This window comes from Ostrinia furnacalis, unplaced genomic scaffold (genome assembly GCF_004193835.3).
Source record: "Ostrinia furnacalis isolate ACB-3 unplaced genomic scaffold, ASM419383v2 OfSCF5695, whole genome shotgun sequence".
Lineage (NCBI taxonomy): Eukaryota > Metazoa > Arthropoda > Insecta > Lepidoptera > Crambidae > Ostrinia > Ostrinia furnacalis.
Window position 1 is genome coordinate 121,698 of NW_021135934.1, and position 16,542 is coordinate 138,239.

At 40.5% G+C, this 16,542-nt stretch overlaps 2 protein-coding genes across 2 annotated transcripts; one reads left to right on the plus strand and one right to left on the minus strand.

Annotated features, from left to right (window-relative positions):
• Window positions 1–1,985: 1,985 nt before the first annotated feature.
• On the plus strand, window positions 1,986–16,031 carry LOC114361421 (calcyphosin-like protein). Its single transcript, XM_028316428.1, has 7 exons — window positions 1,986–2,220; window positions 5,415–5,568; window positions 6,294–6,390; window positions 7,564–7,644; window positions 8,105–8,229; window positions 8,803–8,887; window positions 14,819–16,031. Exons 1-7 carry the CDS (start codon window positions 2,175–2,177, stop codon window positions 14,918–14,920), a joined length of 690 nt encoding a protein of 229 aa, XP_028172229.1. The 5' UTR covers window positions 1,986–2,174; the 3' UTR covers window positions 14,921–16,031.
• LOC114361423 (long-chain-fatty-acid--CoA ligase 4-like) lies at window positions 9,215–13,848 on the minus strand. Its single transcript, XM_028316430.1, has 4 exons — window positions 13,672–13,848; window positions 12,826–12,992; window positions 12,079–12,187; window positions 9,215–11,188 (listed from the first exon to the last, which is right to left on the minus strand). The coding sequence occupies exons 1-4, from the start codon at window positions 13,733–13,735 to the stop codon at window positions 11,034–11,036; spliced, it is 495 nt and encodes a 164-aa protein (XP_028172231.1). The 5' UTR covers window positions 13,736–13,848; the 3' UTR covers window positions 9,215–11,033.
• Window positions 16,032–16,542: the final 511 nt, after the last annotated feature.

Genomic DNA, 16,542 nt, shown 5'->3' on the forward strand with positions numbered 1-16,542 from the left:
GTATGTCAACTACTAATTACTGTCATGGTGACAAAAGTTTCTGTGACTGACTGTACGGTAGTCAGTCACAGAAACTTGAATTTTGGGCACATTAGAATAATATTTTTTAATCAAGGTAGATAAAGTTAAAAACGGGACTATTTCCAAAAAACCAAAAATTGTCGACAATTACAGCAAAAATTTACCAAGTGTTATACCATTTTGGAATCCTTACTAAATGCGCCAAATTATGACGTCACTTGCCACACTCGCGTAGTACATTTTTTTTTCAGTACAGTCAGTTTAAACTAGGCAAAATTTTTATTTTGAAATTTTTTTTGGGAATATTGTTTTTTTTTCATCCAAGCTGGAGCAGCTGGTTTAGTAATTTTGATAACAATTTAGAGAAGCATTATTCAGGGTTACATAACAAAAAAAAAATTTGGAAAAAGTGAAGATTTGTGGCAACACGAGCAAAAGTACCGTCACCTGGAGTAGAATTTTTAGATTTTTTTTAAATGCCTATTATTTTTAAAATATGCCACATAGATTTTTTTTAATATTTTTCTGATAACCAGCACAACTTACCTCAACACCCATTTCCGGCTTGACGTTACATTACGGGACACCCTGTATAATTAACCCAATTTTTATAAAGTCCATGATAAAGTTATGTTTTAACCAACTGACACGGTAAGAGGCTAGCGGTACCATATGGTACCAGCATTTTTTTTCCAGATTACAGGTCGAATAATTTTTTTAATGCTTGTATAGCATTATGTAGACCATAATTATGAACACATTTCAAAAAAACAAAAATCTGACACTTTAAGAAAACTCAGTCTATAATGGGTTAAAGTACAATATTCTGTGGTAAGAGTAACTAAATCTATCCATCCATCCTCTAAGAAGGAATTAGCAACAACATAATTTATCAACACATTCTGGGCCTAAACAATGGCCTAAACCGTTTGTTCCGTCTCACGTAAAGTAGCAGGAGAAAAATGTTGAACGACAGAATGTGGGTGGGAGTCCCACCAGTGGGACAATAGGCAAAGTTGCAATGTCATAAATGCTACACGCTTTAAATCCATTATAATATTGTTGGCAACAAATTATTTTGCGCAACATTTGACGCTCAACATTTGCGGCAACAAAACGATTTCGCAACGTTGCTAGATGAACAACTTCTACAATGTTGCCGAACATGTTGCGCGTCAATTGTTGCAGACGGGCACTGTATTACAGTAATTGAACGCAAAAAAATTAAATAATAAGATGCATTACACCGGGCAACATTATTTTGCATACGACAACAAACATTTGCGGCAACGTTGCAGAACATGTTGCACGTAAACGCCAAGTGACGTTCGATATGTTGCACAGCAATATGCGACAGAAAATGATGACCAACAAGTTGTTCGGAACTTAGCACAAACAACGTTGCCAACAATGATATTAGTTGCCAAATAAAAAATCGCTTTGACTTTCAACTGAGCAACATGTTGTGCGCCAATTGTTGTCCAGGGGACACAGCCCAAAACAAAGTTTGTTTACCAAACAACGTCATCATTACACACCCACTTGTAGATAGAAGGAATGGAATGGAACTTATGAAACATCATAATGGAAGGGGTAACCCCTGTAGAAGATTCTGGAAAAACGGGATCGTTCGTTAGTCACGAGCTCTACACGAGCGACGCATCTGACGTAACGAAAATACGTAATAATGGCGCGGTAATCGTCCTTTGGTTGCTATCGAAGGGCGAATCGGCCCCTCCCCGCTTCTAGAAAGTTCTATTTCTTATCGAATGTTCGAGGACGTTCGAGATTGTTCTAGAACATTTTTTTATTGTTAGGTAAATTATTGTTCTTAGCGTTCTTAGCTTGTGTATTGGTTTTAGAAGACAGAATCTTACATAACAATACAAATTCCTTCTGGATTAGATATCACACATCACTTTAGACAAGGGTGCATTGACTTTTCAAGTTCAGTTGGGCAGACAACTGCGTAGTCTGCCGGCTTTGCCGCAGTGCCGGCCGGCTTTCATATCAGTCGGTTGCTGTATTTCGCGACCCAAACACGTCCTTCCACTGCCAAAAATTGACAGTCAGTTGTCAGTTGTCAATTGACAAACGACGAACGTGTGTTTATTGTATTTGATTGACGGAACATTTATTGTGAAAACTTTACTATGGTGGACGACATGTATCTTGGAAAGGCTAAAACGTCTTCGAACAGTGAGTATTTTTCCATTGTTATTTTCGTTATTATAGTTGCAAATTCTGGTAACCGGCGGTTTCTATTTAATTTTTTAATGATAAGTAATGTAATCTTTGACAAATTTTATTTATCGAAGGTACAGTCAGTCGGTCAGCATCTAATAAAAGAAATTTTGTAGTGAATTTAAATGATCGTGATCAATATTTTGTCTGAAATGGCTTTATTAATCCAATGTATTAATCTAAGTTTACTTACATTTTGATCGATTTATTTACTTTCTCTAGTAATGTTAGTTATCTCAAAGATAATTAATTAACATAGGATAATACTTATTCCGGTTCTGGGTCCGGGTGTCGCAAAGGGGGTCCGACACATAGCCGAATTTTCGAACACATTTTGTATGGAGCCGACACTTTTGACGGATTTAGTATGGAGTTCAGACATGGAAAAATTTTCAACTTTTTAGTAGTTTGACCGATGCAATGTGCTGAATGAAATAGGGGTGAAAATAAAATGATACTAAAATACGGGGTGAAAGTATTCTCTTTTACTTATATATGTTTAAGTAGGTACCTACCTACTCGACTGAATACCTTTTCATTGATTGGGTCAGGTGATTAGGTAGGTTTATTACTGAAACGTCTAAGAGATAGCGGAAATTCATCATTTGTGTTAGGTATTTTTGAAAGAAATAAGTAAATTATTATGTATCGACTAAAATCTAAGTAACCCCTATCCAAGTCTAGACCGTCTTAGGAATGCAAGTGCCGTAGTCCGTAGAGCGTTACATTGCATGCATGACATGCCATGCATCATAAGACCACATGGTGAGAAAATTGACGCCGCCTTTTCCTTTAGTTCTATTCTATAATTTTAAAAGAGAAATAAATTCGTTGCATGTAAAGAAGTTTGTAAACTAACTTTACTATTTACGATAGGATACTCTATTCCAGGGTTTCCCAATTTTTTTTTGCCAAGGAACCCTAATTGATTATACTTTTCCTAGCGGAACCCCCATACTACTCCGCCCGCACGCCCTGTGCGTAAACAAGTCGGTGCGAGCGAACAACGTCGGTCACGAAACGTGGGATAATATTTTTTACGGAACCCTTGCGGGCTGCGGCCTTTCCACGGAACCCCAGGGTTCCGCGGACCACCATTCGGGAACCGCTGCTCTATTCAACACGTGGGTCGTTGCTTGAAGCAAAATAAGCGAAGTGTAGGAGGCAGTGGATCGCAAGCACTTCTTTTGAAAGCACTGCGTTCTAGTGGGAGGCATGACATTCTTAAGGTAGTGCTTAAAGGCATGCCATGCCACAAGTTGTCCCGATTGGCGTGGGACGTCCCGATTGTGAGGGGTAGAATTATTTTCATTGTTTCTCGCAAAACTGAATTCCAAGTTCGATTGCGGATTCGAGTTCGAATGGAAACCGAGTTTCCGTTGTTTTTATCATTCATCCCCAAAGTTACTCGTGGGGAAAGAAATGGCTAACGAAAAATCGCAAAGAGCACCGCGTTAGGTGTGGTATTGTTACCAAAAAATATTGAGTTACTCGTGAATATAATACGGCTAAGAAAGATCGCAAGGAGCACTGCGGTATAGGGTGGTATAGGTGTGGTATTGTTAACAAAAAAATATTTTTTGCCGTGCCTGACACGGTCAAGGTGTAAAATGGCGCAGTGGGCATTGTCCGTATTACCTATTGAAGTTTTCTAACGCAGTTTGTTTACAATGAGTAGGCTGACTCATTGGAATTTAATCATTTTAATATTTTAGGGAGCCTGAGCTTTCGTGCGCTAGCAAATCGGAATTTAATGAGAAGGGCGGCCTATGAAAGACTAACTATAATCTGTCCATTATTAAGTAGCAATTGAGGAATGAATACAATATAATTGATTACTCGTTCTTACACGACAACTTAGCCATTACGGGTTTACTGGTATAGCAACCACCGGTAATATTAAATTCGTTAGATAAGCTTAGATTAAATATAAATTTTTGTAAAACTAAAGCTAAAGCACCAAAGTAAGAACAGTTTAAAAATATTATCTACCTTAAAGTACTAGTGGGAAAAGAGGTTTTATTGAAGTGTTAAAAAAAATCCATTGTTGGTCACTTGAAATTGGTATTGTGGAATGGGATCGATGCAATGCCCATGTCCTATCCTATGATCCTCCCAAGATGTATCGACATCTAGGTTTATCTGTTACTGGCTAGGTAACATAACGAGTGCGAACTTTTGAACTAGCTAGTCAAATTCAATAATGCGTGTACTTATGCATTATGTAGATAGACTAATGTTTCGTTCGAAAGGGCTGCCTTGACAACATTAGTTTGTTGTAACGTTGATTGTCGTTGATCTATGCAATAGGCACCTGCCTTTCAATAACTCCATAGATTTCGAGTAAAAATATTGATGTCCATTTTTATTTTGTAGGATTTGTAAAAAAAAAGAAAGTTGCATCAACTAGGTTACTTTTAAAGTATCCTTTTAGCCTTCTGGTAGATCCGGAAGACCGGATAGAAATTGAGGGCTTATAGTTATCAATTATCATACTAAAAATGTTTTTTTCTTTATGATGGAGAAAATAGGAATGAAGTTACTTGCGATTAGAAAAGGGCTAGGCTATGTTCCTGAGGGAATTAGACCGGCCCATTGCGCATGCCCTGCCCTAATAACCCAGACAGAACGTATCGACGTCTGGAATCTAGATTAGTCTGAAACTAGGTACAATGAATGTGACCTTCAGTCGAGTCATAATATGTTATTGTTTGTCTTGGAATTGTTGGAAGGTGGGTCTTGTTTGTTATTTTTATGTTCGTCTCAATTAGGTGGGCACTGAACGAATTTAGGTCCATTAGGTATACGAAAATAGAATAATGTCGTAATTATGTTATGATGTTTAAACAATAATACTTACTACTGTAAAGTTTTGTCAAAATCCGTTCAGTAGCCTAGCTTTTGTATGAAAGAATAACTAACATAGGTAGTGATACATAGGCGTTACAGAGGTGACAGAAGGTGTTACAACATCTACTATACATCCATCCTCACAAATTTTCAAATCTATAAATTCAGTAGGATATAGATAGGATAAGGATAGGATAAAGAGATTTTTTTAAAATACTAATGTATGTTACCTATTCATGATAAACATTAGTATAAATCAAATAATTAAAGATCCTTATGACACATTATCCTATCCGCAGTTGCATGGCACAGGCCGATGTCGACGACCTTCCGGGAGGAGGAGGAGCTAATGAACCGCTGCTCCAGAGCCCTGGACTCGGCCACCGACCCGCTGGAGAAGCTGCGGCTGCTGTGCCTCTCACACGGCGCTGCTGGCATCATGGCGCTGGCTAGGTAGGTCTGAGACCAGGTGGCACTAGCAGACGTCATTCTTGCCATTGGATTCATTGGATACTGCTTGAAACGCTCTTAAATTAGCCAACTACACTTAGAAGTAGCAGTAGCATGGCGCTGGCTAGGTAGGTCTGAGGTCAGGTGGCACTAGCAGATGTCATTCCCGCCATTGGAATCATCGGATATTGCTTTAAACGCTCTTAAATTGGCCAACTACACTTACGCCTGTATTCACAAACATTACTATGAGGTCTCACAGTGCACGTGGACGCACAGGGTCACACACGAACCCATCACAAAGCTCTATTCAACGCAAGCATCGTTTGTGAATACGGGCGTTAAAAATGCGGTGACATCATGGTATCTAGGTACTGGATAATTTCTGCTCAATTCGCCATTAACTGTCTATCGACTCTTTGGAAAAGCCATTCTCTCACGCTGCTACTAAGGGATTTTGGCATTGCGTCACAATCATTAATTTCCTCATTTAGGGTGTGTTAAGCAACGTTTGATTTGTGTACCTACCTAATCAGTTGATTTGATAATGCTTGCGTGATTAGGTACTAAATTGTCTTTTTGCACGCCGTAAATTTTCCGTATTTACAATTTACCTGCGACGTGACATCAACCAAAGCGGTGCCACGGATGAAGGTTGTATTTTGAGCTGTAAATAATGTGAATTACCTAATTTAATGTATGATTAATGTGGTTGTTTTTTTTTTCAGAGCCTTCCGAAGAATGGAGATTCAAGGCAACAAGAGACTTAACAGAGACGAGTTTGTGGAGAGCATCAAGGAAACTGGGCTAGATTTCAGTGACGAGGTATAATTCGACATGTTTTTTGGGTTTGGCCTGCACTGAATTTTGCTTTCTTTAGGTAAGGACAAACTTTCAGAACGCCAAGAAGATTTGGTTTGTGATTTCAAAGCATTTAGATGGTAATAGACGCAATTCAATTCAATTTTACCTATAATTCTGCATCCTTAAGTAAACTTAATAAAGCATTGAAGGGTAACCGTCTGATTCAATAGAATCAAGTATACTCAAGATCAAGTAGAAGTTTAGATGGTAAAATAATATTACATTGAATTGTACTGTAATTTTATTATTATATCACTGAGCGGACATTTGCTTACAGACCGGGACTTCTACAGATTTGTTTGGGACATGTCCCGGTGTGTCGGGACATAAGGCAGCCCTACTCTAGGTATTCTGTGCAGCCACAGCAATGTCGCCATTGAGTTCATAAGGTCGGTTTTATTTAAGCACTACTTGCACTATTTTGTGAAAGTCTGGTTTTACACATTATGTACCTACCCGTAGTTCACGTCAACATTATAAGGTAAGTTTTATTTAACGTCTATTTGCGAATTTCGCTTGCGGGACCGAACATCTGCCACATCCACAAATATTGGTATGTATCGATCGCTACCTGCGTTTACGGTTTATGTGTACGATTTACCCTATTCTGACCCTAAATAACAAGTCCATTACATCGTCTTTGTCGAATAACGACAAATCGACGACGATCGGTTGATAAAAAGAACACTTCAGAGACGTGCAGCTACTGAGTTAGAATAATCACATCAGTCGGTGTTTGATTCTGTAGCTTCGATATGTTTTATGAATTTTGCAAAATTAATAAAATGTTATTCAAAGGAGCTACTTTAGAGTACCTACTTTAATGCCCAAAACTGATTTTGACGGATGGAGACATGCGAGCGACGTTGTTCGACGACAACAACGATTTTTCACGGAATGCCCTATGATGCCATAGGGTAGGACCACTAGACAAAACATCGGGACAAAATTTCCTTACGAATTAATAAATACTTAGGCGAATTGATCTATCCATCTCTATGCATGATGTGAGTAATAAGTAGTAAAAATATTGTATTTAAGTAATTAGTAACGCCTCCTCCTATCAATGACCGAGCTGGGAGTAGAAACAACAGATTTTCTTCTTATTTAATGGTCTTGATTATATTTTTTCAGGATGCAATGGAACTCTTCACCAGGTTCGATAAGGATGACACCGGCTACATTGTTCTTGAAGAATTTCTGAGTGGTATCCGCGTAAGTACCAATATTCTATTCTTGCTATTTGGCCTATTTGTGCTACTGACACTATTGAAAAAGTTTTAATTAAGTAGGTGAGTACAGTACTTACCGCAGTTCCAGCTACCCATTTCCGTTCTCTCTAGCTCTCATCAAATGGTGATTCTTTGCTATAGAAGAGACAACATGACTGACCGAAAATGGGTATCTGAACTGAAACGGGAAATGGTTGTACTCCTGCAGTCTCCAGGTCATTTATACGGCCATGATGAGAATGTTGTCGTATTGGACTCCGTTTTAACCCCTTAAGGTTGGAGTTTTGTAAAATCCGTTCTTAGCGAATGTCTAGACCCTATAAGGAATCTACCTGACAAATTGCAAGTTTGTAGATGTTATAGTTTCTGAGATTTTGTGATGAGTGGGTTGGGTGACCTTTCGCTTTTATATTTATAGATTGTCTTTTCTTTGGTGTCTCCAGCCCCCCATGTCGGACTCCCGGCGAGCCATCGTGGAGCAGGCGTTCAAGAAGCTGGACAAGACCGGCGACGGCGTCATCTCTGTGGACGACATCCGCAGAGTCTACGCCGTTACTTCGCATCCGAGGTGATCAATGTTTAGATATACTTAGTTGTTGCAATTCACGAAGGCGAGTGAGCTTTACGTATTGTGTGGTGGCTCGCTACTGTTCTTGTTTCAAAAGTTTTGATACACATTACTCTATCGTTATGTGCAAGTACACGTACACACACAAGTAAAGCTCACTCGCCTTCGTGAGTTTCAAGAACTTAAACTACAACTTATCTAAGTATAAGAACATGACGTCATTCTGGCTGGCTTAAAAATTGAATTTATTCTCCAGTTTTCAATAAGATTTTTAGTTAGTTGCTTTAAAAAGTGGATCAAATGCAGAATAACGATATCGTCTACTAGTATGCTACCTACCCTTGCACATTAAGATAAGATAAGACTTTATTATATTTACATTAGGCGCTACTTCTTTTTTGTCCTAACCAAATCCTCAGTTATTTAGGGTCGGCTCTCCTTGTTTGCGGCGCCAGGACAATTTGTCCTGGGTCCTGTTGCATTGCATTACTTCGGTCTTTCGTGGTACCATTACCTTTTTTTTTACTATGGCAGTAATATCGTTACTTCAACACAAGCATTTTCGATTATCAGATACATGAGCGGTGAAGAAACTGCAGACCTGGTTATGAGCAGATTCCTCGCGAACTTTGAACAAGACGGGATCATAGATGGAAAGGTAAAATATTTATAAAATATGATTTTAGATACTTTCACGTCAATATTAATTCAGTTAACTAAAAAGTGACGTCTCACAAAATCTAGAGGAGAATCGCATTTTAGCAGCTAAAAAAAATGAAAGTTGACTGTGATCACCCTCGTGCTAACTAAACTAGCCTATAAAATTTTACAACTGTGAAACCACGTTGGCACGACGGCACTTCAAGCTCAACACTGTAGGATCTTATGTAGTTCTAATAGGTACTATATTCCAACAAAAATGATTTGATTTTTTTATTATTAACATTTATTGAATAAATAATACAAAATTGTTTCTCAGTTGCAATATTTAATTTCAAACACAAAGTACAGTCACATTAACTGAGCAAGTAACTCCTACTTATTAACAGTAATGATTCACATTCAGTTAATAACTTGAATTAATTTCGAAACTTCCTATATTTATAGAAAAATATTATGATGCTACCTATTACAGTAACACACAATGTTACAATATTATTATGACATTTATTATTTATATGGAATCCATGATCGTAATCAGGTAACGAACAGTACTACTGATTACATATATAAGTTAAATGTGTAAATATACATGCAAGGATTGTGTATAAAGGTCGTAAATGCTCAGCGAAATGCGGTCAGAGAAGGAAATGTTACGACATTCGAAGTATTCTGACTAGCTCGCGCCGGCGCCGGCCTACACTGCCGAGCGCGGCCAGCCTACACTGCAGTGCACCGCACGCTGGCCGTACACTGCCGAGCGCGTGGCCAGCCTACACTGCAGTGCACCGCACCGCGTCGCTGGCCGTACACTGCCGAGCGCGCGGCCAGCGTACACTGCAGTGCACCGCACCGCGTCGCTGGCCGGCGCACTAACTACTAACCATTTGGCTCATCGTTGCACTCCCGCGCACAATCAAAATAACGAAAACTTATTATTGCAAATATTACATTACATGGTAAACGTAACCCCATACCTCTAAGTACTAATCGATTAGTTTAAGAGCTTCATACGACCACTATCGTACACTCGAGACGCTAGGCCAATATCTACAAAAGTTTCATGTCCCCAATGTACACACGCACGCATCCACTCGCACGAATGTGCCCACTCGATCAGATCTAATCTCGGATTTATAGTTCGATTCAGTAGTTTTGACAGATTGTCTTTTGAATACGAAAACTACTGATTCGAGACAAAATTCAACTATAGTTAATAATAAAACACCATCCATCCGCACTCGCGCAATTTCGCATCCCAAAAGTAGCAACTACAGTATTTAGAACGAAACAAATATGTACAAGTCTTAGCGAAACTAAATACAGAAACGTAACTCGCCGTCGGCGTGTGATGCGACTCGTTGCGGCTACTCTCGCGAACAATAAATACATAATTTACATTTACATCTACAAGCCCGGTCGCGGCCCGGGCGTAAGCGACCCGCCCCACAAAACTTACATCATCTAATTTAAACCAATGTAATTTTCAGAATTCTGTTTAAAACATTCTCAAAAATGGCGCACACATTTCAGTTGAGCATTCGTTTACATAAATAAGTACAAGATCGGGTTGACGAATCTTAATTATTAGCTGAATCCTTATCGACGTACTTATCTATTTATAAACGAACGCTCAAAGGCTAGGCAAATTTCCAGTCAGTCCATCCATTCTATAGCTCGAGAGCCCAGAGCCCACGCGGCACCGCGCGGTCCAGGCCGCCGAATTCAGTAAAATAACAACAGGAGAATAATAATATCTTCACACCTAGCGCCGGGATATTGGATCCACACGAACGTTACACTACTTCAGGGATGGCGAACCTTTATGTATCAACGTGCCACTTTTCCGAAAAAAATGCTTGATAAAGTCTTAGACGTGCCATCAAATATCACCTAATGCTATCAATGAGGGGTATAGTACAAGTGGTGCCACTGGCGAGCGACATGACCTTACTCAACAGTGGCACTAACTGATGAGGGCAAATACGATAGCCCTTATATGTATAAAACACATTATTTTATAGTGAATTTTGTGATAGGTGGGCGTGCCTTAAATATTGTGGCGCGTGCCATTGGATCGCCATCCCTGCACTACTTTAATATCAGTCCGCGGGGCGGGCGGCGGTAAACAGAAGGTGGTGCGCTCAGGACGCATACATGCGCTTGATGTCGTCCTTGTAGCGCTCCTGTATGTCCTTGCGCTTGATCTTGAAGGCGGCCGTGACCAGCCCCATGTCGGGCGACCACACCTCCGTCACCAGCTTCACGGCCAGCGGCACCTCGAAGCGCTCCAGACCGCCTGCGGATTTATATTTATTTATTTTTATTTTTCTTTATTAAGGAAATAAACAGCATGCGTTTATACATGTGACCTTAAAAATAAAAACAGTACAGTAGCCTAATCAGTTTCCACAGATAAACTTTACAAGTTAATCGAAAGTTATGCAGAGTGCGAGCAATTTAAAATCACAAAATATAAAAAAAATGCACAACAAAACTATATCCTTATAATCTTTGTTTCAAAACGCAATTTTACACTACATTGTTATATTATTTATGAAATTGAAAGGGGATGATGGGAATAGCAATGCCATGGGCGTCGTTCTGAGGTTAAGGGCCCTTACGCCTGAAAACTGAAACCCTTCGTATTCTTGCTTTCCTGTTTTCTACTATTTGTCCTCCACTGGCTGACATCGAGAAAAGAAGTTACGATTTACGCAAACGGGGAATGAATGGTAGGGCCAGCGGAAATCCACCGAGAAGCCACGGTTTCCGAATCGATCCGAAATAAAAGCTAATGCGACTTCTTGGCGCGAATATTAAGCGTCATGTTAGCAGTTTTGTTTAACTTTGTAATATTAGTGTTTGGACGACTATTAATGTGTAATAATGGTGGATTATTAACCATTAAGTGCTCGTGAACATGCATGAGTGTGGGCAAGTGAAGCAAAACAGTGCAGCGTGATTCTTCGGATTCTCTCAAGTAGCCCATATGAAGTCTCAGTAAAGCACCACAACTTTACCCTTTGGGTAAGGGGTATCATCTATCATAATGCATTATATCTTTAATTAACCCAAGTCCCATCCCACTTGGTCCCATTTTGGCATGATCAAAATGGCACATATCAAGTCGGCCGACGTGTATTGCCAACATCAAAGAAGAAGAAGAAAAGCTAAGGGTGTACTCACACTTGAGCGCGTGGTCGGCGAGCTCGCGCAGCGCGGCCTTCTCCACGGCGGGCGCGCGGCACAGCTGCTCGAACTCCATCGGCGGCAGCCCCTCGCGGGCCGCCAGCTCCTGCCAAATCACAATAATACATTAGAAGTCATTCAAATGATAAGATAAATGCTCGACGATAACTATGGTAATAGTGTAAATTAAATTTCGTCAACGGATTTTCACGACACAGCGTCAGGGGTTAAAATGATAATTCCGTAACTGGACTAGGATGGTATAAAATTACACTGAACTGTCCCACCAAATTCATTGACAGAGAGGCGTCACCATCGTTCAACTTTTAGTTTCGAACTTAGCAAAAATCGGAACCAGCGATCCGGTATTGACAGTGACCCTGTCAATGTCACTGATGGGACGGTTCGTTGTATAGTCTGGTCTGCGAGCACGTAGAATTTTGTCCATTGACCCCAAGCTACCCATCCTTATCGCTCGCGCGTAATTATATTGCTGTCGCGACTGTGCGACGGGCGCCCGCAGTGAGTGTGCGAGCGCGACAGCAACATAATTACGCGCGAGCGATAAGGATGGGTAGCTAGGGGTCATTGGACAAAATTCTACGTGCTCACAGACCAGACTATAGTTGGATAATACATAAATCAACTCTGTCAGTGACTATTTCTCTCGCTTTGAAAAGGCCCGGATCATAATGTTCGGAAAAGACAGCAGCAGGTGTAAAGTGAGTTTTATGGGTTGTTTACCTGCAAGCGCTGCGGGTGCGGCACGACGAGCGCGACGGTGTAGGTCTTGGTGGAGTCGCCGTAGACGCAGATGTTCTCGACCAGCGCGCACGTCTTGAGCTCGGCCTCCACCTTGCCCAGCGACACGTACTCGCCCGCCTGCAGCTTCACCAGGTCCTTCTTGCGGTCTGCGGGGACACACGCACGTTTAGGATACACCCATACTTTGTTGAAGCCACGATAGCCGCACGGTGAAGGGGTCGGACTGGCCGACTCGTGATCGCCGTCGCTCGACTGTTGTGGTGAGCTCATTCGTGATACAAGCATATTTAGCTTAGTACGAGAAGCTAACGGGAGTATTAGTAATTTGTATAATAACAAATTGCTAATAATCTTTAAAAAAAACATTAAAATTGCCCACTCCAAGCGACATCAAAGATTGGATCAACTACTCAATTTGCACATCATATCAATAATACGAAACTCCCGAAATACAGCCGCTCGTGCCAGACTTTTTCGGCTAGACAGAGTAGGCATCTGCAGAGGGAAGTTCTTTAATTTTGCAATGCTTTTTTAATAGCCCTCCAAACACATTTTGATATAGGAGGGGCTAAGGCACGCTACGCCACTGACATTCACATTTGTTATAATGCATTTATGAGATAACATAGCGAATAAAGTCGTCGAAAAAGTTTAGTACTCCCTCAGTTACCTAGTACATTGAATAGTAAAAGAGTGTTGTTGAATGCACAATTTCACCAAAACTTTTCAGTCACAATAAATTACAATCTTACAACCTTTGAAATAAGAGTCAAAATCAATAAAAATGTGGAAACTCAATGGAATATTTCACTAAGATGTACTGACCGATGATCTTGATGCATCCGTCGTGGTGCAGCTCGCCGATGTCTCCGGACTTGAACCAGCGCATGCCGTCGGCCTCCACGAACTCCTCCTTCGTCTTCTCGGGGTTCTTGTAGTAGCCCTCCGCCACCGACTCGCCGCCGATCACGATCTCACCCTGCGACCGTAGGCATGGTTAGTCCACACACAACAACAGTATAAACAACTTAAATCATAATGGCGAATGGTCATGAAGTGTAAATTATATCGCTACAACTAGTCCTTGTAAAATGTAAGCCTATACAGATTTTATAAGAAAATACTGTTACTGAATTTTTAAGGCTATTTACAACTAGTGAAACGAATTAAAGCTCGGTCTGTGAGCACGTGATGATCTCAAGCTACCCATTCTTATCGCTCGCGCGTAATTATATTGCTGTCGCGACTGTGTGACGGGCGGCCGCAGTGAGTGTGCGAGCGTGACAGCAACATAATTACTTTAGTCGTAAGGACATTAGTCATAAGGACTTTAGTCCTAATAAAATGTAAGCCTATACCGAGTTAATAAGAAAATACTGTTACTGAATTTTCAGGCTATTATAACTAGTGAAACAAACTACTATAATTGAACAACGAATGGACTGAATGATTGAATGAGGTCGTTCACTCATTCAACATGGAATATGACGTATCTAAAAGGAAGTAGTATGAGTTCGTTCATTAACTCGTTCCTTCACTCATTCCACATGCAACATGGCGTGGCTGAATGGGAGTTGAATGAGTCCGTTTGTTCACTCATTAGATATTCGTATGACATGTGGTATCGCAGAATTGCTAAAACCAAGTGGCAGTGGGCGGGGCACATAGCTCGTAGAGACGATGACCGTTGGGGCAGAAAAGTTCTCGAGTGGCGACCACGGGCTGGAAGACGTAGCGTGGGCAGGCCTCCTACTAGGTGGACCGACGATCTCGTAAAGGTCGCGGGAAGAGCCTGGATGCGGGCAGCGCAGGACCGTGCATTGTGGAAAACCTTGTTGGAGGGCTTTGTCCAGCAGTGGACGTCATTTNGTACACTGCAGTGCACCGCACGCTGGCCGTACACTGCCGAGCGCGCGGCCAGCGTACACTGCATAATGCAAAATGTATAGTCTGATGTGCTCTTCTCTTCCAGGTGACCCGCGAAGAGTTCCTGAACTTCTACAGCGGCTTCAGCGTGTCCATAGACAGCGACTGCTACTTCGACCTGATGATCCGTCAGGCCTACAAGCTGTAAACACGTATCACGGGCTACGCGGTCGCTTGAACATGGGCGTGTTCAGTTCACTAATCTGGCATCTTCAATTTTAATTACTTCTTAGAGCGCTTTTACATTTTAGGCGACTTTAGCAGCGCTGCAAAGGCGCGACAGACGCGCTGCCGATAATTTCATAGGTACTAGATTTTATAGTTGGTTACAAGTTGACCTAATAGAAGCGTGTTAAAAACGCCGCTGCCGCACTGCTGTCGCGCTTCTGACGCCCTAATGTGGAAGCGGTCTTACGTACCGTAGATGTGAGTTACTTTAGCCCTAGAGGGCAACTTTGGCTCAACAAAATGTGATTGAGCAAACTATGTTGCAATTAACTAAAAATAAATAGGCGTAAGTAACGCTCTAACATAGCCTTGTCGTTTATCGACATTGCTATGATGAGGTGGGAAGCTACCTTTTATCCTTTTTTATTTAGAGCCAAAGTTACCCTCTACTCAGGGCTAAAAGTAACCCGCAAATACGGTATTTAGATACTAGAAAAGAACGTATTTCGTTGATTACCCTGGCAGAAACTAATCGTATCTTATTTAATACCTAACTTATTAAACAAAAAGCGCCAGGGAAGTCAACCAATTACGTCTTTTTCGTGTTTCGTTCACACATGTTGTAAAGAGGGGACAAATTTTCTGGGCAAACTCGCATCTACTAGAACGTATCTTATTCTGTACCCCTTGGGTGGCATTGTTATCAAGAGCATACCCATCACATAAAGAAGAAACCCTGTCCAACATTATAGATGCCAGTCTTAAAACATATTATAACCGCGAGTCTGCTACATTTCTCTCTAATAATAATAATAATAATAATGATAACTGTTAGCACTTAAACACAATCTATTAGAAAATTCAGTACCGTACTACCAATATAACCCAAACCCAGTGCTAGAGAACACCACTCACAAAATGTATTTTGACAGAGCAATTCTTACAGATAAAACTATACACTACAATAAACCGGATATCATACTACTTGATAAAAAGGAAAAAACTACCTACATCATAGACATTGCAATCCCTAACAGTCACAATATTCACAAAACAATTTCGGAAAAAGTTACTAAATATACGGATTTAAAGCAGGAAGTCATGAGATTATGGAACCAAAATAGAGTAATGATTATACCGCTTGTGCTCTCTAGCACGGGAGTTATACCATACCAACTAAAAAATAGTTTAAACGCATTAGACTTGCCGACGAGTACCTTTTATAATATGCAGAAAGCTGCAATCCTCAATACGTGCCGAATTGTACGGCGATTCCTACAAGAGGACCATCACTTGGTTAACAACCCGTGAGGTCTTCTTTTTCAACACCGGAACAAGTTCCGAGAGTCCAAAAGACAAAAATGATAACTGTAATTTAGCATTTTTTCTTTCCCTTGTGTGTGGATCTGATTATAAATTATTCCTAATTTTATGTACTTTAAGTACCTTAATGTTAACTAGCTTAGCCAGCTTTTTAAAATAATAGTTTTGAGCTCCTATTTGACTTTAAATGTACGCAACATAGCTTAAATATTGATTAGCAAAACACTTTATTTAATTTTTAATTGAGTGCTAATGACATTAATTTGAATAAAATGTTTG

Coding starts and splice junctions, on each gene's coding strand:
- LOC114361421 (XM_028316428.1), top strand. CDS start 2,175: ATGGTGGACGACATGTATCTTGGAAAGGCTAAAACGTCTTCGAACA. Junction 2,221..5,414: donor GGCTAAAACGTCTTCGAACA/GTGAGTATTTTT, acceptor TCCTATCCGCAG/TTGCATGGCACAGGCCGATG. Junction 7,645..8,104: donor AATTTCTGAGTGGTATCCGC/GTAAGTACCAAT, acceptor TGGTGTCTCCAG/CCCCCCATGTCGGACTCCCG.
- LOC114361423 (XM_028316430.1), bottom strand. CDS start 13,735: ATGCGCTGGTTCAAGTCCGGAGACATCGGCGAGCTGCACCACGACGGA. Junction 12,993..13,671: donor CGGATGCATCAAGATCATCG/GTCAGTACATCT, acceptor GTGTCCCCGCAG/ACCGCAAGAAGGACCTGGTG. Junction 12,188..12,825: donor CGCACCCGCAGCGCTTGCAG/GTAAACAACCCA, acceptor GTGATTTGGCAG/GAGCTGGCGGCCCGCGAGGG.